The sequence below is a fragment of the Triplophysa rosa genome, linkage group LG24, assembly GCF_024868665.1.
Source record: "Triplophysa rosa linkage group LG24, Trosa_1v2, whole genome shotgun sequence".
Lineage (NCBI taxonomy): Eukaryota > Metazoa > Chordata > Actinopteri > Cypriniformes > Nemacheilidae > Triplophysa > Triplophysa rosa.
Window position 1 is genome coordinate 12,666,369 of NC_079913.1, and position 27,807 is coordinate 12,694,175.

The window sequence follows — 27,807 nt, forward strand, 5'->3', positions numbered from 1 at the left end:
GACTTTACTTAATACAATTGCATTCTTGTTATTTTAAACAAAATTTAAGTTAAAATTATAGCAAAAATCCCGTAATTCTAAATGCACAAATTATTGTGTGAATTCAACTTAATTTGATCATGTTCAACCCACTTAAACTTGTATAAAGGATCTTTACTTAATTATTTTGTGGTGGGACTACACTAATTCTTGTTGTTAATTTCACTAACTGAGCAGGGAATTTAGAGTTCCCAGCATGCAGCAGCATTAGAAGAGTCATTTTTGTGAAAAAGTGCTATTTTCAATAAAATTCAGTTGTCTTTAAGATTTAGAAGAGATTCTGTTTGTATTTTTGAGTTTCGTGGTTACCATCGTTCAGTAGAGTGGAGCTTGTGCTTAGGTTATGGGACTGGTTGCCCACTGGAGCTAAGCAGGGTTGAGCCTGGTTAGTACCTGGATGGGAGACCTGCTGGGAAAACTAGGTTGCTGCTGGAAGAGGTGTTAGTGAGGCCCGCAGGGGGTACTCTCCCTGTGGTCTGTGTGGGTCCTAATGCCCCAGTATAGTGACGGGGACACTATACTGTCAAAAAGCACCGTCCTTCAGATGAGACGTTAAACCGAGGTCCTGACTCTCTGTGGTCATTAAAAACCTTAGGATGTCCTTCGAATAAGAGTAGAGGTGTAACCACGGCATCCTGGCCCATTCGCCTCTATACATCATGGCCTCCTAATTATCCCCATATGTACTAATTGGCTTCGTAACTCTGTCTCCTCTCCACCAATAAGCTGGTGTGTGGTGGGCGTTCTGGCACAATATGGCTGCCGTCGCATCATCCAGGTGCTGCACATTGGTGGTGGTTGAGGAGATTCCCCCTTCAATGTAAAGCGCTTTGAGTGCCCAGAAAGCGCTATTTAAATGTAACAAATTATTATTATTATTAAATTAGTATTTCTTCTTCATTTTTTTTAAGTTTATCATGTGACGTGCTTAAATAATAATTCATGGAATATTGCATTACAAATAAGCTTTAAAGTACTTTAAAATATTTTGTGTAATATTGATACCATAATTTTTTAAGTAAATGTCTGTGTTATTTTTTACAGTGTATATGCAAAGTGCATTCATTTGTACCGTTATGTAGTCTCTGAACCCTCCCAGAAGTCCAGTGGCCTGTGTGTGTGCCTGTGCACACACGTGTTAAACTACAGTGACACTCTAACTCCAAGAGGCATGTTATGCGACTAGACTCTCCCAAGCCTTTAGCTACACATGTCTGTCTACTTCCATCTGATCAGTTGACAACCTAAATAAAAAACTCCCTCCCCCCAGTATGGCATGTCCAGGCCAGTATCCCGCTCCAGGATTACTTCTGCAAAGCCGGGCCACATAGAGCACAGAGATGGACCATTGGACGTTGACCGGACTTGCCATGACTAACAGGTCGACACATTATGTGCATGTAGCTCAGAGCTTGTTTTTAATGGGCTTTAATGGGTTTTACATGTTAGTCGTTACTGCTAAGTGGACTAATGTTGTCCAATGGGAGTTTTTAGTGCTTTTAGAAATATCTTTGACCCTCCTTAGCTTGTGGTACTATTTAAAGTTATAGTTCACCCAAACGTGATAATTGTATCATCATTTACTCACACTCTTATCATTTCAAACCTGTTTGACTGTCTTTCTTCCGCAGAACACAAAAGAAGATATTTTGAAAAATGTTAGTAACCGAACAACAGTGGTACCAATTCACTTCTATTGTACAGTATGGACACAAAACCAATGCAAGTCAATGTGTACCGCCGTTGTTTGGTTACCAACGTTCTTCAAAATATCTTCTGTGGAAGAAAGAAAGCCATACATGTTTGATATGACAAGAGGGCAAGGAAATGATGACAGAATTTTTATTTGTGGGTGAACTATTCCTTTAAGCAGTTACCTACTCATGTTGCCAGATCTTGCAAAAAAAAAAAACAAGGCCATAATCAACTGAAATGAATGTAAATGTTTATTTTAAAAATAAGACTTCATCATGACCACAACTCTGCCCACTTTTATAACTCCATAAACCTTTATAACTCAATAAGCGCTTTATGAGAAAAGGCCAAAAAAGTGAAACATGGCAACACTCTTACAGTTAAGTCTTTTATTGCAGCGCTAAAATGTCATTGTACCGAAAATGTACAACTTGTCTGTTTTTAGAAGGCTTTGTATCTGGCTGGTTTAGAGCTGTACTCCAGACTCCGATCAGACACATTTTTTTAGTTACACGAATTCGGAGCTCTGATAACTGTCAGATACTTTTAAAAAAAGGCTAAATAACTATACATTTTATTGCTTAAAGCTTACTTAAAAAGAGAACTATTATGCATAAAATGGGAACATTGCTCACAGCAGGCAATTTGATGTCGGACAGTAATTGTCTCGAAATGTATTGTTGAATTCAGTGAATGTGTTACATAAGCTGTGTTTTATTGGCTGTAGCAACATTGCTGTAAAGGGGATGAATTTAAAATACAGCTTTTCCAGAATGTCTTACTGTGCTGTTAGTTACTAACAGACTATTAGCATACTAAAGCACTTGTTAGTACTTTAAAGGGGATGAAATGGGTTTCAAAGCACTGACACTAATATTAACAAACGTAAGAAATGACAAAACCTACATATACTCATGACCTCAACTTATTAGCTAATTCCTTACAATACTGTATACCTATTCAACATTGTCTTTTTATTTTTAAAAATAAATCCACCTTTACGTCTCGCAGAACAGCGATTTGATTGATTATAACCCCAGATCACAGGGACATGTACCTATTAATCAACTTTGACTAACCCACTTAAACAAAAGAACTCTTTATTGTTATGAAGTTAACGCATATTTTTAGCCCTCATGTTTAATTCAATACACACATTTTATTTTTTATTTAGCCACTGTGTGCGACATAAACAAAATGAAATCATCGGAAAGTTTCCGGCTAACAAAATTTGCACATTTAATAAGCAAATTATTTTAATGAAAACCCCTCATGCCAAACCAATTAGTAATGAATTATAATCTTATGATAAACGATCCTCTGTTGACAGCCGGGGGGAATTGTGCAATCAAACATTAATTATTCATTTGATAATTAAGTTCATAGGTGTTTGGAGTGGAGGATTGGATGAGCAGAGAGGACGGGCCAGCGGTGGCAGACCTCTTTCAGCGCTGACCTGTTTTGTTCGCAGCACTGCCTGCTGGGATACGTTCTGCTGGCTATTTTTGGGAAGTTGGTTCTTGCTCTGACATGTTTAACGTTGCTGCATTTTAAGATGCAGATGCTTTTTTGTATATTACAAGTGGGATCTGCTTGTGATCTCTCTAATCGTGTTCATGTCATTTCATTGGGAAAGAAATGTTTAATGCACTAAAGTAGAAAGTTTACTGGCATTGGCATTATTATAATAATTAAATAATAACTAATATCTTTTTACTTTAGCACAAACTTCAAATGTAATTAATGTAATTATTATTTACATTATTTATGTAATGTATTATTATTTATTATTATGTAATTAATGCTAATATAATTTGTATTGTTATTTTATGGTCTAATAAGTGTATTAAATAAATGATTTGTTGAATTTTGTTGTATGTTCATTTTCTTAAATAAACAATTTGTTGAATGGGTCCTGTAGTTCGGTCGCATTTAAACAAACCGTATGGTACATTGACATCTAGTGGTTGAGCTTGGTATTGCAGTCTAAATTCAAAATATTGAAGAGACGAGTTTAGCCAAGTAACGGTTCCTGTCGGTTTCTTTTGCTTATTATCAGAAATAATCTACATGCACTCTATTGTTTGTGAATGTGTACCGGAAGTTCAGTTGGGGTCACAAAAGTGCCCATGAGCAGTAACTTTGTTTATGTTGTTAAGATGCAACCATCTATAGGAGGCACGCCTCAGATTCCTGGAGTCTTTCTTCCAAAAGCAAGAGCTGAAATTCTCCATTTGCTTTTAAAGGGAAACTCCACCCAAAAATGAAAATTCTGTCATGAATTACTTCCCCCAAGTTATTCCAAACTTGTATAAATGTCTTTGTCCTGCTGAACACAAAGAAAGATATTTGGAAAAATGTTAGCAACTGACATTTCTGGGACATCATTGACTACCATAGTAAGAACAATTAAAATGGGGGTCAAAGGTGCCCCAGAACTCGTTTTGCTTGAAATCTTCAAAATAGCTAATTTTGTGTTCAATAGAACGACGACGACAAAAAAAAAAAGACAACGTCCCCCCGATGGTAGTCAATGATGTCCCAGAAATGTCAGTTGTTAACATTGTAGCAAATATTTTTACATTTCAAGGAAATGTACACAGGTTTGGAACAACTGGAGGGTGAGTAAATGATGACAGAATTTTCGTTTTTGGGTGGAGTATCCCTTTAATATCAAGTGTTGTATGTTGAATTAATCTTTTACTTGTCACAATTTATAAATCTCTGTTTCCTTGCAATCCTCAATTATTCATTTTCCCTTTTCCACAATGACGCATCGTGCACCAATCTTGCGTGTTTATACAATCTGCGCTGTGATCCTTCGCGATCCATACTCAAAGCATGGCTCACCGGTGAACCAGTCAGACAGAAACTCATCCCCCATTAAAAAATAAAGGCGCTATAAATAAAATCAGCACGTCCCAGAACTGTCAGAGTGGGGTGAAAGGGCAGCCCATCCAACAAACACTATCACGCCTCACTATTGAACCTGTGTTGATCACACACCCAGCTGAAGGCAATGAGGAAAAAAATGAGATCACGCCAGATAATGGTGCTTTGGTGATCTGGGACAAAACAGGAAAGGGATATGAAAAGTAGACCACTGCATCATTTCTCTTCTCCTATGACCTTTATTTTGTAAATAATACCCCAACTGATCTCAACAAGCTGCAATATTTGAGTTATCATTTAGGTTTGTCGCACGAAATTTAATTTAAGGACAAGGGTTTGTTAAACCCCCAAGTATGTGCTGTGGTAAAAATGATGGTTGCAAACATCCCTAAGATAAGCAGTTGCCTCTAGTTTTCTCACATTACCTTATTAAAGAAATCAAAAATCTCTGTAATACTCCAGTCCCTTCTACGCAGGTTTGTGTGAAAACGCTATGATTTGGTCTTTCAAAGCCAGAAACTGCCATGCTTGCAAAGCTGGCAATTTCTTGACTGACTGTTATCCTCTGTTAAGCATCCATCTGCTGGTTGTTTCTCTCTCTTCCCATTTCTCACAGCGCAGAAGGGGGATCATCCAACATTATGAGGTCACAGCCCGAAAGATTTCCCTGCAGAAGGACTGGATACTTGTTTCTGAGCGAGTAGAAGAGCTAAAAGACTGCCGGAAAGAAAAAACATCCACTGGCTGTACATTTGCTCTATTGCGTGGTTGCTACATACTGAGCTGCAATGAGAACTCGAACGCGAACATGAATGTTGACCTTTCAGTGGGACACCAGGAAGCAGTGCCTTGCCCATGTAATCTGTCACATCCATTAACATCTACATAGACTACAACAGCAGAGCACCTGGAAACATTGATGCTTGCCTGCTACACCAAGCACTTTAACAACAGAATAATGTACAAATGCAAATGGACGCCAAGAAAACACCAGGAAGAAAAGTTCAAACTTTATGACTTGGTGTGGTGCAGTGCTTGAAGTGGGGAAAAAAGTGTTCGGATACTTTCTTGTGCATGTTGCTATATGCAAATTATTACCACATTTGAAATATCTAGAACGAAAAACTGCTGGTACAACATATTTATTTACTAAAGGAACCATTTGCCAAACAACTGATGTTAAATACAAATGTAACCAAACAAAAACAGTCAGTTCATTACCTGTGATAAAAGTTCGGCAGTGCAGTCTATTGAATTTGAATGATAATTGAATTCATCATATTTTATGCCGTACTTGCTATAAATTTATGTTACGTCTTAAGGCTTGTCAAGTCGAATACACATTACATTATGTGACAAACCACCAACGTTTTCCTTTAAAACACCCGAATTTGCAAAAGATAAGTAGTCTGCATCCAGTGTTGGGTAAGTTACTCTGAAAAAGTAATTAATTACTAGTTACTAATTACACATTCGATAATGTAATTAGATTACTGTACAAGTTACTCTCTTCAAAAAGTATTTAATTACTTATTACTAATTACTTTCATTATCCTACATCACCCTTGATGAGTTAAATGATTCAAGGATAGACATGAAACGGCTCTTTTAATTCATTCAAATAAATAATATAAAACTACATAACGTATTATTATTAATTACAAATGTGAGAATTATACATTAAAGCATGGATTTTAAAGTTAGATTTTGAATTTTGATGTCAATTCCTCTTCGGCACACACATATTACACGAAGTATTTAGTTTAATTACATCAGAAGTAACTAATTAAATTACAGAAAAAATAAGAGTAATCCCTTACTTTACTTTTTCAAGGGAAAAGTAGTTTAATTACAGTAACTAATTACTTAGTAATTAGTTACACCCAACACTGTCTGCATCTCTGAAATCGTACCATTTATCATTTTTATTGTAAAACCGTAGGCTTCGTTATGTTTGCCTTCTCACATATCACTACACAGTCACAGTCATTAGCGCCGGCTTGCAGACTGTCTTCTTCAATTTGATTGGCTGAACGTTCTACCTATGTTATTTGATTTGCTGGAATTCCGTAAACCCTGCTTGATTAGCCGATATGTTGAAATTGGGTAGCTCCACGCCAAAGACACTAGACGGAAAGTCTGCGATCTTTAGCCATAAAAACGTATCGGCTCATGCTAACGCTGTGGCTCTAGCGAGTCACCCATGCAATGACGCTTTGACTCGGAGTGGCAAAGTACCGGCAACATGTGAGAAATGCAGGTACGGAAGAAGTGAAGGTACGCTAAAGATTACTGCGTGCCAGTGCGTACGGGCCCACTTCAAGCACTGGTGTGGTGTAATGCTAAAAAACATGAAACTACTCGACAAGCACGTTTTTTTTGTGTGTGTGTTTACTGTTAATTTGGTATTGACATAGAAAAGTGTGGTAAAATGGATAAAAGTTCATTCAAAGCTAACAGACATAAACTAGGCTGCAAAACTCAAATAAAGCAATAAGTCCCAAGAAACCATTTACAGTGAACAGCTAGGGGCTAGGAGGCATGACGCAAAGCAATTATTTCATATATGCAGTAAGGGTTCATCAAATAAAACAGCAAAAAAATGATATTAATAAAAATAATATTGCTCCCATAGATGTATATCCAGATGCCGTACTCGAGTGCTCCAGGCACATAGACATGTCCGCCATTTTGAACTGTTGCTAGAATGCCACATGGCTGTGAAAACCACTGGGATTAAAATTCCCGAAAATGAGATACCCTTTCGTAGTTGTCATGTGTTAGTTTAGCAAATATAATGTTTTAGTTTACACAAACGTAATACGTTTTCATAAGCGTATAACTATTGTTGCAAACCGGCTCACACCATTCCAATATGGCGGACGACCTACATATAGCAGCCCATACTGTATGAACAGCTGATAGAGCAGCATCTAGTTATATATCTATGATTGCTCTGCCAACCATAAATGTAGTTCCTCCGAAACAAAAACAACAAAGCGGTTGTCAAACCACATAAACGCAGCAACATTCAGTACAATGGCACAGTGATACTTATGTAATGCGGTCAGATGTATGTTTTTAGGAATTTTACAACGGCTTATAACAAGGCACAATCAGAATCAAGCACCAGAACTAACAGTTTTATCATTTTAATTTCATGAGGTCTTAAGGGTTCAGGGCTGGTACTGGGGTGTAACTGGAGGGTTTTAGGTAAAACCACTACAAAAAGGGAATAAAGCACCACCAACATTGTGACCTTAAGCAAGATGTGTGACGCTAGATCATAAAAACAGTCCTGTATACAGAATAGGGACTGAATATATGTTCTGAAAGAAAGAATGAGGGATAGAATGAAAGAACATTTTATACACATACACCGGTTTTGTGCTGAACGTTGGAATGGAGATCTCTCAGTATGTTTAAACTTAGATAAGGTTAATAGTTTTTAGAGAACCACTTCTAACCACCAGACCTCAAGCACTGGAATCTCAAAAATGTGTGTTTTCAATAAACATCTCCACAAGCGAGATATACAGTATAAAGAACATACCGCTATTAACGGCCATGAAGGACGTACAGAGAAACAGCAAGAGGATGCCATTGGAAGAGCTGACTATAAAATATTTGCTCGGTGTTATTTTGTTTTATTCCGCTATGTATGCCACCCCTCGAGACAAGATTACTTCAAACCTGCTGGTAACCTTCAGCATTACAATGTAAATATTAATACAGCTCTTGGATTAACAGCGAAGGGTGAAGTCGTATTGTCCCTTTATAATTTGGTGATTTTAAGCCTCAGCATGCGCCATTTTTTAGACTTGTGGGATAGGAATTAGTGGCTCTCCTAAGTGAAATCAACAAAGCACAAAGACAAAAAACAAACAGTTGTGTACACAGTGCCCCACTTGTTTACTTATACCAGTATTTCAACTTGGGTCTAAGAATAATGCACATGGACCACAACAAAATGTAACCAGATATATTCAAAAACCTTTAGAAAGTGGACATGCCTAATGAACGTCTGCACCAGAAGCACTCACTTCCGACTATTCTCAAATTGTTATTTAATAAAAGGCAGCAGATAGTAGGAAATATGGGAAAAGAAGAAAAAGTATACACTGATATTTAGTATGATTTAATACAAAAACACTGTTCCTAGATCAGTTTATTCAAGTTACTATGCTGCGAGGGATGTCAAAAGCTTCGAAACCGGTAAAGGCGCTGCAACGGGGTAACAAGATTGTTCAAAGGGTCTGTGTGTTGCCATGTCGATATTACTATAAGCAGCCGACTAAAGAAGCACTGGTAGCTGTTGCTAGGCGCCTGGGAACTTTCACAGTACAGACTGTCTCAGTATGCCTCCAGTATAAGAACATTATGATCTCACGACAGCAAGATGAAAAGTACAGTAGAGGCAGATGAAAATCTGCATTGTGAGGCGGGCCTAATGCGAAATAAAGAATACGTGTTATTCTGAGAAAACCTTCATTTCATGACGCTCTCGAATACTCAAATCTGATTGGTCAGTCGCAAGGTTATTTTACTCGACTAAAATTACAACTTTGAAAACGCTTCCGTTCATTAAAATCAAATCAAATATCGATCGAAAAACGATTGAAAAAACTTTAACTAAATGAAAAATTGAAATGTGTTGCCTCAAAAATAAACTGAAATAAGTTTGAAGCACTAAAATTATAATAATGAACAAAAACTAAAATAACACCAAAATAAAAAATAATTAACCTTATATAGCAACACGAAAAAGGAACAAATGAATCATAAAATGAAAAAAGCATACACCAAAATTGCTAAAACTTTAACTAAAATGAACATAAAAATGAAAAATAAACGCTAATTGAAAATATTCCTAAAAAAAAAGAAACCACAATCAAATATATAATAACTCTGCCGTGACTTTCCAAAGTATGTTATTCCCCGATAACAACCTTACGACAATTAATAATTAATAACATCTGAAATACGCCTTATTTACGTTGTATAAATGTGATTTTCCTCACTGAAGGTTTGTATTAATTACATACGAGCTAAAAAAAATGTGGCAAGTGGCTGTGTAATATGCGGGATAACGTACATCGGTCAGGCTGTTATCACAGAGTAAACAGCAATAAATCCGGCGAATAAAAAATTGTTTCGGATTTTGGGTTCTAATGGTCAACGATGCACTTTAGGCAAGAAACAAGAATGAATTGCATTCTGAACACAGCATGCTCGACCGAATGTCATGTGGGTTGCAAAGAAACGAATGTCCGTCCCCCTTGTATCCCTGCTTTGGCCGAGGAGAAATCCAGGCATAAATGCTTACATGCCGTCATAAATCCCCAAACCTTTGATACTTTTGTCTCATTACTGAGAATCTATATGACCCTGGTGTAATGGGAGCATTCCGCGACACCGTCCTGACCCTTAAACGCGCACACGCAACCTCGTCCCCATTAAAGGTGCGACTGCTTATTGACAGCAGGGTGCAATCAGGCCTCCGAGATCTATGTGTAGCCGGGCGCCCATTACGGCTCAAACGCGGCTCACCCGTTGAGCAGTCAGTGAGGTACAAGCTGCAATCGCATTAGGGCCAGTGAAACCAATCAGTCTGGCCACCTCATGCTCACTCTTCCAGGCACTGCCACAGTAATTGCCGGCCAGCCAATTGGAGCTTATTAGAGAGTTTTGGACACTTAATTGCCTGGTGGTGGGAGTTGGATCAATAGCTCACTTATTAAAGGCATTCTTCCTGCGTGCGCATATATCCATAGGCACTTCCGTGAGACACGGAGAACGGGCCTGTGGAAGGTCTCAAAGGAGCGGGTGGCTTTAAAGAGCGCATGCTTGTTAATGCTCCTCGGACTTTCCTCGTTTACACCTCCCAGATTCCGTTGCCTTCGCTCGGGCTTTTCTTCCCTCCACCACCTTCTCCCCGACCTCGACTCTTGCCGAGGTGTTGAACAATCAACTGCAGGGCTGTTGAATTGTTGCGCTGAGCTGGAGAGATTTCGGCATGGCTGTAGGAGAACGGGGTAGTGAAGACAAAATTAATATCACTTTAAGAGTGGATTTTTCAGACAGCCGCCGGTCGCCGTGGTCAAATCAAAATTTTCGGATGAATTAGTCCTTATTAAGACTCCGTTACCTCTTTGCTTATTTAAAAATGTGAATTGGGTATCAGGAAATGAGCCCTTATTAAATCTACATGATCCACCAGTTCGGCTGAGCTGGTAAGAGGTTCAATGAATTCAGATGACTGATTTGAATATGAAATGTAGTGAGTTCAAACCAACACAGGCTATAATAAGAAGAGGCATTGGCATTTACATGAGACATTTCTTGTAATATACTGACATCTAGTGTTTGGAATGAAATAATACATACAACAGAAAGGCTGCTACAGAGGTTTATTCATATTTTGTAAATATTTCAAAGTATTACTGTGAATCCTTAGATTAGTGGAGTTGCAGAACGGTAGATAAAGAATTTTGTTTTAATAAATGGTATCAAAAAGTACTCTTAAAAGGAGAGTTCATCCAAAAATGAAAATTCTGTCATCATAGTACCCCCTTGTCATTTCAAACCTGTATTGCTTTCTCCTGCAGAACACAAAATAAGGTATTTGGAAGAATGTTGGTAACCCAACAACGACGGTACCCATTGACTTGCATTGCTTTTGTATCCATACAATTAAAGTAAATGGGTACCACTGTTGTTCAGTTACCAACATTATTAAAAATATCGTTTTATGTGTTCTGCAGAATAAAGTCAAGAGGGTGACTACGATGACAGAACTTTAATTTCTGGGTGAACTATCCCTTTATTTATTATTAGGTATTTTGAGGAGTTCTGTTTTCATTTGTTGTTTCAAAGCTGGATGCTCCAGTCATTTTATTTTAGGTTGTGACAGATGATACTAACAGGCACAGCTAAATGACTGAGGAGGGACTTGTTGAGGAGTTTTAAGGAATATATATGTACGTATGCCACATTCAACCACTTAAGATACATAGAAGTGTCCGCCATATTGGAACTGATCACCGATGTCACACAGTTTGCCAAGATGCCACAACCTCTAATAACATTTGATAATCATACATGCATATTGCTCTTGAATGCTCTGTATATATACATATATATGAAGAGTTTGGTTCCAAAATGAGATAAATCAAAAAGTCATGTCTTTTATTATGTTATCATGTTTTTATTGTGTTTTATTGTGTTAGTTAGCTGTATTTTTTTAGTTATTATAGCTTAAATCAAAACAAACCAACTGCAGTTTGATCGATATCAACTGGAATGCACAATAAAAAAATCATAATTTTTAAAAAATTGTCATCGCATTTTGGAACCAAACTCTTCATATATACAGGTGCTGGTCATATAATTAGAATATCATCAAAAAGTTGATTTATTTCACTAATTCCATTCAAAAAGTGAAACTTGTAATATTATATTCATTCATTACACACAGACTGATATATTTCAAATGTTTATTTCTTTTAATTTGATGATTATAACTGACAACTAATGAAAATCCCAAATTCAGTATCTCAGAAAATTAGAATATTACTTAAGACCAATACAAAGAAAGGATTTTTAGAAATCTTGGCCAACTGAAAAGTATGAACATGAAAAGTATGAGCATGTACAGCACTCAATACTTAGTTGGGGCTCCTTTTGCCTGAATTACTGCAGCAATGCGGCGTGGCATGGAGTCGATCAGTCTGTGGCACTGCTCAGGTGTTATGAGAGGCCAGGTTGCTCTGATAGTGGCCTTCAGCTCTTCTGCATTGTTGGGTCTGGCATATCGCATCTTCCTCTTCACAATACCCCATAGATTTTCTATGGGGTTAAGGTCAGGCGAGTTTGCTGGCCAATTAAGAACAGGGATACCATGGTCCTTAAACCAGGTACTGGTAGCTTTGGCACTGTGTGCAGGTGCCAAGTCCTGTTGGAAAATGAAATCTGCATCTCCATAAAGTTGGTCAGCAGCAGGAAGCATGAAGTGCTCTAAAACTTCCTGGTATACGGCTGCGTTGACCTTGGACCTCAGAAAACACAGTGGACCAACACCAGCAGATGACATGGCACCCCAAACCATCACTGACTGTGGAAACTTTACACTGGACCTCAAGCAACGTGGATTCTGTGCCTCTCCTCTCTTCCTCCAGACTCTGGGACCCTGATTTCCAAAGGAAATGCAAAATTTACTTTCATCAGAGAACATAACTTTGGACCACTCAGCAGCAGTCCAGTCCTTTTTGTCTTTAGCCCGGCGAGACGCTTCTGATGCTTCCTGCTGCTGACCAACTTTATGGAGATGCAGATTTCATTTTCCAACAGGACTTGGCACCTGCACACAGTGCCAAGCTACCAGTACCTGGTTTAAGGACCATGGTATCCCTGTTCTTAATTGGCAGCAAACTCGCCTGACCTTAACCCCATAGAAAATCTATGGGGTATTGTGAAGAGGAAGATGCGATATGCCAGACCCAACAATGCAGAAGAGCTGAAGGCCACTATCAGAGCAACCTGGCCTCTCATAACACCTGAGCAGTGCCACAGACTGATCGACTCCATGCCACGCCGCATTGCTGCAGTAATTCGGCAAAAGGAGCCCCAACTAAGTATTGAGTGCTGTACATGCTCATACTTTTCATGTTCATACTTTTCAGTTGGCCAAGATTTCTAAAATCCTTTCTTTGTATTGGTCTTAAGTAATATTCTAATTTTCTGAGATACTGAATTTGGGATTTTCATTAGTTGTCAGTTATAATCATCAAATTAAAAGAAATAAACATTTGAAATATATCAGTCTGTGTGTAATGAATGAATATAATATACAGTTTCACTTTTTGAATGGAATTAGTGAAATAAATCAACTTTTTGAGATATTCTAATTATATGACCAGCACCTGTATACTTAGTTAGAAATCAAGTAGTTAGTCTGTGTAAATTTCTATTCAGATTTTCAAAAAATCCAAATTACCATTTCGTTGCCACATATTGTGATGGGTTAAACTAAACTCAATAAACTAAGCTGATGAATGCCCAAAGTGAAATGCAGTCAGCATTGAAGTGTAATACGCACAGTCATAACGTGTTTTGCAGAGTTTATTAATTAATATTGAGTATTAATAGGGCTCTGACACATGCGACTAATTCTCGAATGATGCGCTACAAAAAATCAAGGTGAAAAATTCACATGAACGTCTGATGTGTCGTTTCACTGAAGTTGGGAAATAATTTTATACCCATTCCGAATCGTTACACAATTAAATGCAATGGAAAGTAATTTCTGTGCATATGTTTATTCGTTTTTAACAGCTTCATTGTTGTTAATTTGAATTTTCTATGAATATGAAGCATACTGACTGAAAGAACTAGCCGCCAAAACGCAATAGAAATTTTTTACTGGTAGAGACGTATAGCTGCAAACACGCAGTGTTATGGAGGACTAAACCTGCAAAAATTATAAATAAATAATGTATAAATAAATAAATATATAAACGAATAAATGTAATAATATGAAAATAAATACAGGAATGAATGGTTTGATAAAACAAAATAATTCGTTTTAGCTATTATTGATCTTAGCTTTAACTTTTCTTTTCATTTTTTAAATTGATTTATTATTTTTTGTGTCCATTTTTAATTATTTTTAATTATTATTATTTTTTATTTTTAGATTATTTTATTTATCATTTCCTTTTATTTTTACATTTATTTATTTATACGTTTATTTATTTTTATATTTATTTATTATCGCATGTATTTATTTCCACTTTTATTTATTTATTCTTGTATTTATTCTTACTTTTCTGTGTCTTGTATGATAATTAGATGGGTTGGTCTTGCCTACTATTGGTTCAGCGTAGATTGAAGCGTTTGATCGATTACTCTTGACTTGTTTTGGACTAACGTCACGTCACTCACTGATCGTTTGCTTCGTGTATAACGTTAAGTAACTATGCGGGCGCACAATTAGCTAGAGAGTTACAGCATTTAGCCAATGAAGTCGATAACCATGCATCAAATGACGTGTGTCATTCAGATTAGATGCACTTATTGATGATTTATTACAGATGACGGCGAGATAAATGACAAAGTTCTCCCTCGGTTGTTAGCCTCTTTGCAGCACATTCAAAGTCTGTGCGAGTCAGAGGGTGCTATGGTGGTGTTACAGTTCAACTGGTGAAAATCATAAAGCACAAAATGTAATAAGGTTTAACTACACAGATGAGCTTGTAAACCGAAGTCGCAAGCTAACGCTTTGTCAAAGTGATAGTTATAAGCAGCCTTTCGGTTAGAAAAAGCGTAAAGATTTAATGTAACATAATGTAAATGAATTGAGACATAGTGAACTTAAGTCACAAGTTAACACGGTAGTAATGAGCATCGTTCTTTCACTACAGGGGCCATCAAATGGAAACCATTCCTTCTAAAAAGACGTGGTTACTAAACGGTACTCGTAAACTACATTCCATAAGAGATAAATAACACAGAGGTCACAAGTTAAAACGGGCATATTCCCTTGATTCATCCAGCTGCATATTGTTGTGTGACATCTTGATATTATTGCAAAGATCCGCAGCAGCTAGCATTGCGAAATAGCTTAGTGTATTGTTACCGTAGTGACACGCTGCCTCCTTTATTGTATGGGTACGAATCCCGTGTCAAATCGCTTTATTTATTTTTTCACCTCGCTTCAGCCGTTACGGGCGATCATACCAATAATTTGCAACTTAACAAGAATGTCAAAATCATGTAACAAGAAAGTCTGTGTTTATTAGACATCTTAATATCAAGTCGTCTTGTGCTTTCAGAATCGACGAATCTGCTGAGGTCGTTCATGCACCTCTTTGGCAGAGGACCTGTAACCGGAACTTGGTCACCACCTTAGCACCCCCTGACTCGCACAGATTTTGAAGAACTTTGTCATTTATCTCTCCGTCAATCTGTAATAAATCCTCAATAAATGCATCTAATCTGAATGACACATAGTCATTTGATGCATGGTTATCGACTTCATTGGCTAAATGCTGTAACTCTCTAGCTAATTGTGCGCACGCCATAAACGTTATACACGAAGCAAACGATCAGTGAGTGACGTGACGTTAGTCCAAAACAAGTCAAGAGTAATCGATCAAACGCTTCAATCTACGCTGAACCAATAGTAGGCAAGACCAACCCATCTAATTATCATACAAGACACAGAAAAGTAAGAATAAATACAAGAATAAATAAATAAAAGTGGAAATAAATACATGCGATAATAAATAAATATAAAAATAAATAAACGTATAAATAAATAAATGTAAAAATAAAAGGAAATGATAAATAAAATAATCTAAAAATAAAAAATAATAATAATTAAAAATAATTAAAAATGGACACAAAAAATAATAAATCAATTTAAAAAATGAAAAGAAAAGTTAAAGCTAAGATCAATAATAGCTAAAACGAATAATTTTGTTTTATCAAACCATTCATTCCTGTATTTATTTTCATATTATTACATTTATTCGTTTATATATTTATTTATTTATACATTCATTTATTTATAATTTTTGCAGGTTTAGTCCTCCATAGATGTTGAGTTGTGGGCAGTTTAAAATATGTATTTATTAATCCTTATTGACTTAAAGTACAGTTTACAAGCATATAAATACATATTAGGCTGTTATTCATGACGAAGGAGCTATTTAAAGAAAACATATTTTTATGTTTTATTTGATATTTTATTTTGATTATTATTTATTATTTGACGTAAAAGTCCGAATTTGAGGATAAACTGAAATTCCCAGAATTTCAACATCTGTTTCTGTTTACAAATGCAAAGGCTGCAATTGGATTATTTAAGGTAAACGAATACGCCCTTTTCACATGACGTCACGCATCTTCCGTTCTGCCGCGAAGCAGTGTATCATTACTTCCGCTAGCACTCCAGTTCATAAGGTGGCGATAATGCACCTATAAGCTGGTTTGCCAACTGCCAGTAAAACTCAAGAAGAAGAAGTTACTTCCGCTAGCGCCTCAGAATGGAGTTTACCAAGTCCCTTGCACATCTGCCACAAATACGGCTAGATGATGTACAACGTTGTGACAAGCAGAGTGGGACGAGAGCGATGCTCGACAAGATCAAAGCTAGAGAAAGGATACAAATTCTTCGTTGAACAGTACCTGCTTGATTATGAAGGTGTTTTCTTTTCTTTTTGTGTTAGCGAAGGTGCTAGGATAAGTAGGAATACGTGTTCTGTCAGTTTTTTTCTCACTATTGTTAAATTCCAGCACGACGGCAAAACGGAAGTTCTTCTTCTTGTTGTTGTTGTTTGTTGCAAGACGGATGTTATGATGCACTGCTTTGCGAAAAGGCGGAAGTTAAGTGACGTCATTGTGAAAAGGGCTTATTGAAGGTGGTTGCCAGTGAAGGGAACTGCACGTTCTTATACTGCCATATTCATTATGTTATTTTTTATTCTTAATTCTACCAATGAAAGTTTCATAGTGTACTGCAAAGTGTAGCATCTTAATGTTTTTTTAAGATATGCTTGAGGGTCCCTGGGTTGACTGTGTAAACACCAGATTACTTACCATTTGATACATTGAAGAGACAAAGACCCCTAGTGTGGCAAAGACCATCCCCAGGAGATTAAACTTCATGTCGTATAAATCCAGAGTGATTGGTACCTGTTTATTAGAAAAACAACCACATGTGAAAAAGTGTAAAACTAGAGCTTCACATAGTGACTCATAATCTTGCAAATACAAATCTACATTCAACCAAGACTTTCTTTAATTAACACGTGAATTTAGTGTGAACACAGTTCATGATGCGCGCACGTGAATACTATAAAAGCAAGTCGTGACGTAATATTTAACAAAAAGTGATACACTTTATAATAATATTATTAACAAACATTATTCTAGTACATATAGCAAAACTTTAGTTAAAAAACATTCGAAACAGAAATGCCAAGCAGTTTTGTACATTTCAGTGAACATTTGTTCAATAAGCAGCATCATGGCCTGATACAAAATAAACCGAATCTGCACTTACTAGTGTGCGTTTAATCTTTGTGGAGAACGTCTTCGTCTGGATTGCTATAATCACTGGTGTTGTCATGGCCTTGGCCAGCAGATATAGTGTCGTTCTGCAGGGACAGATTAGTAAATACAACAGAGCCACAGAAAGTCAAAAAACAGGATGATTTTAGAGGGTCTCACAGTCACACTCTTGGGAGAAAATATATCCACCTTTGTCATTAAAAGCGACGCTCGTTACGCAGGTGTGACGCTACACGTAACTCACTGCAACTGCTCGCCATCTGCTGGAAGAAAAACGCACGCCAGGTGCCATATTGAACAAATTAAGAGTTTATTTGCAAAAAATTATGTTTTTATTAAGTTATGATTTTATTGTGTTGGCTTTATTTTTTAGTTATTATAAGTTAATCAAAACAACCCAATTGCAGTTTAATTGATATTAGCCTATTGGAATGGATGTAAAAAACGGAGTTATCTGTTTTTGAAAATTAACTTTTCAAATACAGAACAACACATTTAATAAGAAAACATCTGTTAAGTTCATATAAACTAAAAATAATTATTGACATAAAACATTTAAATAGCCTATTTTTGTGCCTTTTATAGAAAACCTATAATGCTCTGTAGAATTGACAGGGTATTATACATAAGTATTGCTTAAATGTATAAAAAGAAAGCCAAAAATAAATGAATGAATAATGTACTGAAGCTGAGAGTTTTTTTTATTATTCTTAAAAACCGGAGGACAACCAGGAATACGAGCGTGATATTATTTGGTCACATTTCACTTGGGGACCAATTTGGCCACAGTGTAGGTCTTATGCAAAACATTATGTATGTAACATATGTTAATTAGCTAATAAATATAACGTATTTCGTCGCGACTAAATGATGCTGTAAGCGACCCTTTGTCGTCAACATAAAATTTATGAAACGAAACATAAAACACATTAAATAGGCTAACTCAAGCATAAGAGTTCTATATAATTTGCACATCTTAAAATGTATTTGAACAATATGTGAATAGATTAACAAATCCAGAAAAACCTGTGATTTTATTGACCAAAAAGAGATTTTTTATGTAGGCTACATTTAGCAGAGAAAATCTCTACAGCATTTCTTTTTCATTTAAGACTTCCAGTGGATTTTATGGGTCTTTAAAAAGCTTTACCTCTTTTTATTGTCCATTTATAAAAAAATAATTAGCCAAGGCAAAAAATAAAGTCAGACAGTTGACAGTTTATTGGTTTCCATGACAACAAATATCATAACGAAAAGTTTGCCAGGGGTCCATCAGTCTTAAGTTTTTTGTCGTAAATTAGACCGATCTAAGATTTTAAGCAACTGACTGAAAACAGATTTACGCAACCGGCCCCAGAATTCGACGTTAGACATACTGTTGACGGAAATAGAAACGTTTTTTTATGGTAAGGTCAATGAACATGTTCCTGTCGAACAACATAAACGTTATTGCCATCCGAACAACTGAAGAATAAAAAGGCAAAGCTTCAAATTTGTCTTCACACACAAAAAAATGGCAAGACACGCTCTCAATGGCTGTGATCGATAAGAATCTAAAAGAAAGCAATAAGCCCCAAGCAGCAGTGGGTTACAGTGCATTTTAAAACAGCTAAGGGCGCTGTGGCAGGACGCCAAGCGGGCTTGGAACCTGCTCAACCAATCAGAATCAAGCACCAGAAGTGACCGTTTTATAATGCTCTTTAGAACTCTGCTCAGCCAATCAGAATCTAGGACCAGATCTGGACGTTTGATAAACACCATTATGACTCAGGGAATTACTCACTGAAAAGACGTGACGAAGGTTGTGAGAGTAGCTACGAGATGGCGGCGTTTTGCTTTTCTCTGGTTCTTTGTACTTTGTTTTTCTTGCTGAAACTGAAAATGGGTAAGAGGAAGAGAGCGTACAGCGTGTCTTTGGGCCGCTCGAGGCTTTGTGCTGAGCCCGAGACCGAAAACATGCACTTGGAGGCGAAGGTCGAGCGGCAGCAGACGTGCGGGAAGTCATCGTTTCCAGCTCCTGTGCCCAACCTCGGCTGTGATATTGAAGAGCCCATGGATTGGACAGACAGCAGTGGAGCAACACGGAGGAGTACCTTGATGTCGCTCGCTAATGCAGACTTATATACCCGCCAGATCCCTACGCTCTGCAAACGGACGACGTCTTGTGGTGCCATCCCAAAAAGGTAAAAAATCTCTCTCAGGCACCTTCTCGGGATCGGTTCCACATTTATGGAATGATCTGCCCGCTGCTACAAGATCAGCAGATTCTGTAGCCATCTTTAAGAACCGCCTGAAAGCACATCTCTTCCGTCAACACCTGACTGATCAGTTCTGACTTCTATCTCTTTCCTACTCTTTCAAAAAAAAAACTTAGCTCTGTATACTGTGGTAGGCTATATGAGACCAATTTTCTTTTTTTGCAGTTATGCTTTTTGTTGTCCTTATGTTGTTCCAATTGCTTCCATTGTTTATCTCATCTGTAAGTCACTTTGGATAAAAGCGTCTGCTAAATGACTAAATGTAAATGTGATGTCCACCACCAGCAAGTCAAAAGCTTCATCGTCCAGAGCGATTCCGAGACCACACACCTACATTTACAGGAGCACCGTGATGTCCACCAAGATCAGGTCAAACGCTTCATCGTCCAGAGGGATTTTAGGATGTACCTTAGTTCGCAAGAGCCCAAGAACCTGACCCATGGATCCCTGGCTCTTGGATTGAACAGACAGCAGTGGAGGAACACAGCTGAGCGCCTTGATGTCCACCAACAACCAGTCAAAAGCTTAATCGTCCAGAGCGATTTTAAGATGTAGCCTAATTCACAAGAGTCAGAGAACCTGGCCCATGGAATGGACAGACAGCAGTGGAGGAACACGACTGAACACGGCTCCACCAACATCAAGTCATCGCATGATGGCACGTTGTTGGACGACCAGCTAGTGTAAGTGGATCTCGGTTGTACTTCTTGTACTTTGTCTTGTCTAATCGTATAGAGTTGAGCTCATTTGGTTTGTGTTTTAAAGGTCCATTGGCCACTTTAAAACCTTGAAGAGCGTCACGTTGAGCCGAAGGTCATGGCTCAGGACATTGAGAGGCACTACCCGGTATCCAAACCCTTTTAACACTTAACAAATCTTTAGTGAATGCTGAAATGTTCTTGTGTAACTGACTGGATCTTGTCTGTTAAACAGGGGGCGAGTCTGTACGTGTGTAATCTGCCCTATAGCTTCAGTGAGCAGCAGCTGTACAGAGCGTTCTCACCCTTTGGAAGCGTCGTCAGTGCCAAGGTATGACGCTTAATGTTTTATTGTGATTAGTAAACAACAATTAAAGTGAAAGACTTCAACGAGTGCTTCTCTCTGTTCAGTGGATGATGGAGGCCGGCCTGAGAAGCAGGACAGCAGCAGCGAATCACTTCCTGCTGGACAGTTTACGTCTGCTGTTCCTCAAGTGAGATGAGCCACTATTACAGGTTACTTGAGATTGAAATCCAATAACAATTCATGTAATTAGCTGAACTTCATTTGATGCATTTGACAGGTTCAAAAACGCCTTGACGTTCACCCTGCAAACCAGCTGGCGCTCCAGCCCATCAGTCGACAGACAGCAGCGTGCGTCCTCGCTCAGGGTCAGTGGCCTCTTTATATCGTTCTCATTCTGTAAATGATGCTTCGTCAGCCGTTCATATTCACATTATTATTCACTCCGAAGGATTTATAGAGGATGTACATCTTGACCTGTCTACAGGTGAGAGTCTCCCGCTGGATGGTGTTCATACTCAGCCTCCGCACCTGCTGGTCTCTCAGGTGCTTCTGGAATACTGGGTCAGTATCTGATCTCACTTCCACATCCTGAATGACGAGATTACAGAATACAAGTTAGGAATAGTATTAAAATAATAGAGTGATGTATGTTGGTGTGTGCAGGCAAGTCAAGCAGAGTTGGATGTGTTGCGTCCCATGCGACTGCTCGCCCTGCCTGCACCCAGTGATGATGCTGAAGTTATCGCTCACTGTGAGTAGAGTCACGTTTTATTAATCAGACTTTCATAACGTTTCTCTCGGATTATCACTTTAGATTGAATATATCCAAGACAAACAAACGCTCTTAGAGAGCTTGTATTGCTTCATACGACTGTCTTTTCTCTTGTTTCCTGCAGTATCTCAGATTCCTAAAATTCTGCCTGATGGTGCAACAGCTCCTGTCAAAACAGAAGCTCAACAGGTAGAAATCTCTTTATGAAACTTTGGATCATTCAAAGTTTGACTTGAATTAAACAAGTGCTTACACATCTTTGTCTTTACTGTAACAGCTGGGTGAGTCTTCACATCAGTCACCATCCATGTGGGGGCGCTGGTTCTGGATGACATTAAATAGATGTTTGACGTCCAGAAGCCTGAGCTGCCCCACCAGCTGGAGCATCACCAATGTACAGACAACACGCAGACATCGTAAGTGTTGGAATTCTGCTGTTAAAATATAGCAATGCATGAATCTATGCTATGAGGTCGTGCTTTAGCAGATAAAGTTGTAATGTTGCGTTAAATATAAAGTTTGTGCTTGTTTTAGTGTAACCACTCATGTTTGTGTTTTTCCAGACAAACGGATCTATGGCAGAACAAGACAAACATGAAGCCTTGATGAACATGTCAAAGCTGTTCATTGTAAATAATTGTACATATGTAAATAAAAATGGAATAAGAATGAATTCGAGTCTGAATTTTTCTAAGCTTGGACGTTGTATTGATCCGGGTGCTTTTGTAAACAATATAGATACAGAAAAGTATTTTATCAGCAAACGCATCACTTGACTTTTTATACATTTTTATTTACCATCTTGAACACTTTACATTGCTCATAAAATGTTCCTGTGACTCAGTTTTGTTAGTAGTGCGAAGGTCAGGAATTTGATTCTCAGGGAACACATGTTGATAAAATCTACAACTTCATGCAACCTGAAGTCACTTTGGATTTAAAGCAAACCAATGCATTAATGTAAAAAGGCAAACGTGTAATTTAAGAGATAAGCTTGGACGTCAATTCTTTATACAACACAAAATAATGCAATTAAAATGCTGAAAATTAAATAAAAACGTATTAATAAAAGTTAAGAAATATAAATCTGTAAATCCTTCCATATCATCATTTTGTGTAGAATTTGAAATTGGCCTAATTCTTTAAACATTAAAAATTGCATTAAACAAAAAGTCTAATAACTAGTTTTAGTAATGAAAAATAAACGAATTAATAAATTAGATGATTAATAAATGAATATAAATAATTAATTAATCATATGGTTAGTTCGTGGACCATGCGCAGCTAGGGAGAAAGCGTTCATTGAGCCTACGTCACTACGTATTAGTTCCGCTGCTCGTTGTTGTTCTTTTTAGGCCAGTTGGGTCTTTTATTTTAATTTGATCATTTTAGTTTTTACTGTACGACTCCAAAGCAACAACACTATCCGGCGATTTATTCATTTGTTACTAATCTATTACTAAAGCTATTTCTCATTTGTATTATTTTTAATTAACACGGTTAATATTAAAAAATAGATTTTGTCTAATTACAAAACGACGTATGTTGTCATCAGAGTATCACCTAAAACACGTACCAACATTTACAGGAGCACTGTGATGTCCACCAAGATCAGGTCAAAGCTTCATTGTCCAGATGTTCACCGTCCAGAGGTATTTTAAGATGAACCTAGTTCGCAAGAGCCCGAGAACCTGGCCCTTGGATCCCTGGCTCTTGGATTGAACAGACAGCAGTGGAGGAACACAGCTGAGCGCCTTGATGTCCACCAACAACCAGTCAAATGCCTCAATGTCCAGAAGACCATGTAACTTCACTTACAAGAGCCTGAGCAGAGCACCTTGATGTCCACCATCAACTCAAACGCTTCATCGTCCAGAGGGATTTTAAGATGTATGTCAGACTTTCCTATCTACTACTTTCCGAATCATGATGTGAAAACAAGACAAAAAAAAAGCACAAACACCAGTTACTGTATATTGTCAAGAGTAAAGGCCTGGAATAAATAAATTGCAGTAAAACTCGTAGTACTAATAATATTTTTATACAATTTACTTTATCCTACAGATATTATATACGTATATACACTACAGTATTAAACGCATTTTATATATAATTATTTCAATTCAAACACTGAACCAGATTTGAGCATCTTTTCTCTTGCAAGATGACAAGCAGAGCCATCAATCTTTTACATTAAAGAGTATCTTACCAGCATCTTTTACATGAATATTCAGAAAAACACAAGTTGTCTTTAAAACCTGACAGACCGACTTACAGAAACAGATCTAAAACAGCCGTCTGGTAGCATTAAACAAACCACACATTGTTTCTAAACAACACACATTTTTTTATTAGATTACAAAATACAGGTGTTTCCCCAAACGGGATTGTGGACAACAGAATCACAAGAAAAAAACACACACTGTCTAGGGTTGTATTTCATATCCAAGTGGATCTAGCCCTTTATCCAGCAGGAGCAGTGAGGATTCACTCATCTTCTGGAGAAACTTCTGCAGCTCCTCTTTAGAGAAAACCTGAAGGACAAAAAGGAAGTTCGGATGCAGAACTGGACATCAGTGATCGTAAGCCTTAAATCAAAATTTCCCCACGTTTTATTCACCCTCAAGGCATCCTAAGTGAATATGACTTCAAATAGCACACTATATTAGGGTATAGGGGGCTGTTTCGGACACAGCCGTTATTGTCAATGGATCAAAGATTTCACGAGTCACTATGGAAACTGCTGGGAAGCTTAAAGTTTTTGACTATGAACATTATAACGTTATAAATCAGCTATTTTTCACAGAAAACATAAATCTGCATCAGTGTATAAAGTGTGAGAAAACCATAAATATCACATTTATTTTATATGTTTTTAAAACTATAAAGGCTATTAATTAGATATTGAATCAAATATTAAAGTAGTTTAGATACATGTACTATTTTTACTGAAATATTTAAAATATTTACTCATCGTGGCTATCTTTTCTTGTTACATAAAGTTCAGATACGTTGATATGTTTTTAAGATGTAACTTTTATTTTAACATGTGTCTACCAGTGTATTTTATCAAAATTGCATTGTGTTTATGTATTTGATCACATTTCTAATTGTGTAGGCTGTATTGAACCCCTTTTTGTTCTTTCTCGCTCTCTTCCTTCAAAAATTCGACCGGTAAAACGTGCTGGCTTCTCGTGCTTGACATTGGCCAACTTGTTATAAAACGAGTATGATATAGTATTTCTGTGCTTGATACACTCCCCCAGCACTCCATCTTGTTTCGGAAAGTTTTTAACAAGTCTGAATCCATGTTTCGAAACATTCTCCCAGAAAAGCATGCCCACGGCAAGGCGAAAGAAATAGCCCGCCCACGCGACAACCGACGAGCGATAGAAAGAGCCGCTTATCAAGATTGGCCTGTGGGCCTGCAGCTGCAGCTCGTTACTCTTGCGATAGTGAGAGAAGTTGAGGTGTGTTTGTTTGTATACGTCGTTTCAGTGATGGATGTTATATAAACGGTGGATATGACGCTGGATTTGGGGATCGTTTGAAACTGATAGATGGCGCGGTCCCAGTGCTAAAAGACATGAACTCCACGTGGTAAGTGAAACTAAGTCATATGTCTGTGTTTTGTTGGCAATCCGCGCGTACGTGCATAATGTAAAAAAACACAAAGGGATTAATGCGATGATGTATTGTCTGCTCGTGCCGTAGTTCCTCCAGTAGCTCGTCTTTTTCCAGAAATAATCGTACAGCTGTATCTCTCTTTTATAAATTTGATCAAACTAAATACTCTTCCAAGATACCACGTATGCAATACTACTGTATTGTTACCCAAGATTAATATGAGATTGGCAGAAACTGCGTGTGTTACCCGATCTTTAATGTTTTTTTATCAGATATGCTTGAGGGTCCCTGGGTTGACTGTGTAAATACCAGATGACTTACCACTTGATACATTGATGTGATAACTCCAGAGTGATTGCTACCTGTTTATAAGAAAAACAACCACATACAAAAGTGAAAACTACAGCAACTGTCACAAAGTGACTCATAATCTTGCAAATACAAATCTGCATTCAACCAAGACTTTCTTTTATCAGCACGTGAATTTAGCATAGTTCATGATGTGCACATGCCATGTGAATGCTAGAAAAGCAAGTCAAGACGTAATATTCACCAAAACAGGAGTTATATAAACTTTATAACAATAATGTTAACAAACATTAATTTAGTACATATATAAAATATTTAGTTAAAAAGTTGCGCAGATTCGTACATTTCAATTACCTTTGGTTTAATAAGCATTATGGTCTGATACAAAACGAATCAGCACTTACTATTGTAAGTTTGATCTTTGTGGAGAAAGTCTTCATTTGTATTACATCGTCTGGAATCACGGGTGTTGTCATGGCCTTGGCCTGTTGATATAGTGTTGTTCTGCAGAGACAGATTAGTAAATACAACAAAGCCACAGAAACTCAAAACAAGCAGGATGATTTTGGAGGGTCAGAGAGATTCTTGGGAGAAAATATAGCAATCTTCGTCATGAAAAACGACGCTCGCTACGCAGAGGTGACACGCAATGTCACGTCACTTCTACTGCTCGCCATCTGCTGGAAGAAAAACGCATGTCAGGTGTCGATGTATTGATGCAGTTTGATTGATAGTAGCCTAATTGGAATGCACGTAAAAAAACGGAGTTATCTGTTTTTTCAAATGAACATTTAAAATACAGAACAACACTTTTAACAAGAAAACAGCAGGCAGGTTTGTATAAACTAAAAGTATTTTTAAATATAGTTTGTGCCTTTTATAGAAAACCTATAATGCTCTGTAAAATTGACAGGTATTACACATGAAAAGCACAAACACCAGTTACTGTATATTGTCAATATTAAAGGCCTGGTATAAATAAATTGCAGTAATACTCGTAGTATTTATATAAAAGTTATTTTATCCTACAGATATTATATAGTAAAATGCATATAGGCTATAAAGTGTCATCTACAAAAACATGACTAAAAAAGAAATACGTAACAAAATAAATAGCCTAAAATGAAAAGAAATTGTAACCAGCCCCGAAAAAATCCTACCAGCCTATTATCATGCGCATGTGTAGGGATGATCTTATCTGTGTGTTGCATCTTATAACCTGTAATTTGATTATCATGTTTTTGCTCTGTTCCTTCGAAACGCAAGGTGCAGACATGTTTGACATGCATTACACCTAACCTCCACTGGATGGCAGTGTTACTCAAGCCAAAAGTCAGCTGGCTTTCTTAAAAACACAGAAGGCGTCCATACAAGGTACATCAGTTCTCATTAGAAAACGATGGTACGATGTTATATAAAAGCCCGCTTTAAGATCAAACCTATTGTAGAAAGCTCACGTGTCAATAGGATAAAAACGTAGTTGAGACACATTTTTGTGTTTGTTTACAACAAATATTTGAAGCCGACAATCTGGCATCGTGATGTTTTGTGTAGGCCTAATTAAGTGTCAGCATGGAAGTGCATGACACACAGTGTGTAAACCTTAACCAATTATAAATACAATAAAATAGAAAATTGTATTATAAGTTGATTTTCTTTGGATATTGTAAATTGAAGTATGTGGGCTGAAGAGGGATGCCACTCATTAAGACTTGTGTCAACAAGTAAAAGCTGTCTCTGTGGCTCATGATGCTTCGCAGGTGGTAGGCAAGTAGCTCAGGAAGCTCTGCACATAAAGATGGGTGGGGACCGGCCCTGATCCCTGCGATTAGATAATCCAATTCATTACATCAATTATATCATCTCAGAGAAAAGGGGAAAACTGAATTTGGGATGATCTTTGTAAAACCGGGAAGGTTAATGAATGGGGCTACAGTTTATGGTTCACAGCAGCAAAGAGACCAAGAGTAAATCAGTCAATCACATACAGTACAGTCAGTGTAATATATACTTTCAACATATTTGTGTTATGTAATGTGTACTTTAACAGAAACTTTGATCTTAAGCGTCACTAAAACACATCTAGGTTTTCCAAATAAGGTTACATAAAAATTCTATGTAAAACAGGCTGCACTG

General features: G+C 37.3%; 1 protein-coding gene across 1 annotated transcript; it reads left to right on the top strand.

The window, feature by feature from the left end:
* The first annotated feature begins 20,549 nt into the window (after positions 1-20,549).
* Positions 20,550-22,408, top strand: LOC130547498 (uncharacterized). The gene is made up of 10 exons (XM_057323462.1): positions 20,550-20,641; positions 20,724-20,794; positions 20,940-20,987; positions 21,068-21,150; positions 21,241-21,328; positions 21,412-21,524; positions 21,627-21,714; positions 21,860-21,924; positions 22,013-22,151; positions 22,299-22,408. The coding sequence occupies exons 1-10, from the start codon at positions 20,550-20,552 to the stop codon at positions 22,331-22,333; spliced, it is 822 nt and encodes a 273-aa protein (XP_057179445.1). The 3' UTR covers positions 22,334-22,408.
* Positions 22,409-27,807: the final 5,399 nt, after the last annotated feature.

Coding starts and splice junctions, on each gene's coding strand:
- LOC130547498 (XM_057323462.1), top strand. CDS start 20,550: ATGGACAGACAGCAGTGGAGGAACACGACTGAACACGGCTCCACCAAC. Junction 21,151..21,240: donor TTACGTCTGCTGTTCCTCAA/GTGAGATGAGCC, acceptor TGCATTTGACAG/GTTCAAAAACGCCTTGACGT. Junction 21,715..21,859: donor TGCTGAAGTTATCGCTCACT/GTGAGTAGAGTC, acceptor TGTTTCCTGCAG/TATCTCAGATTCCTAAAATT.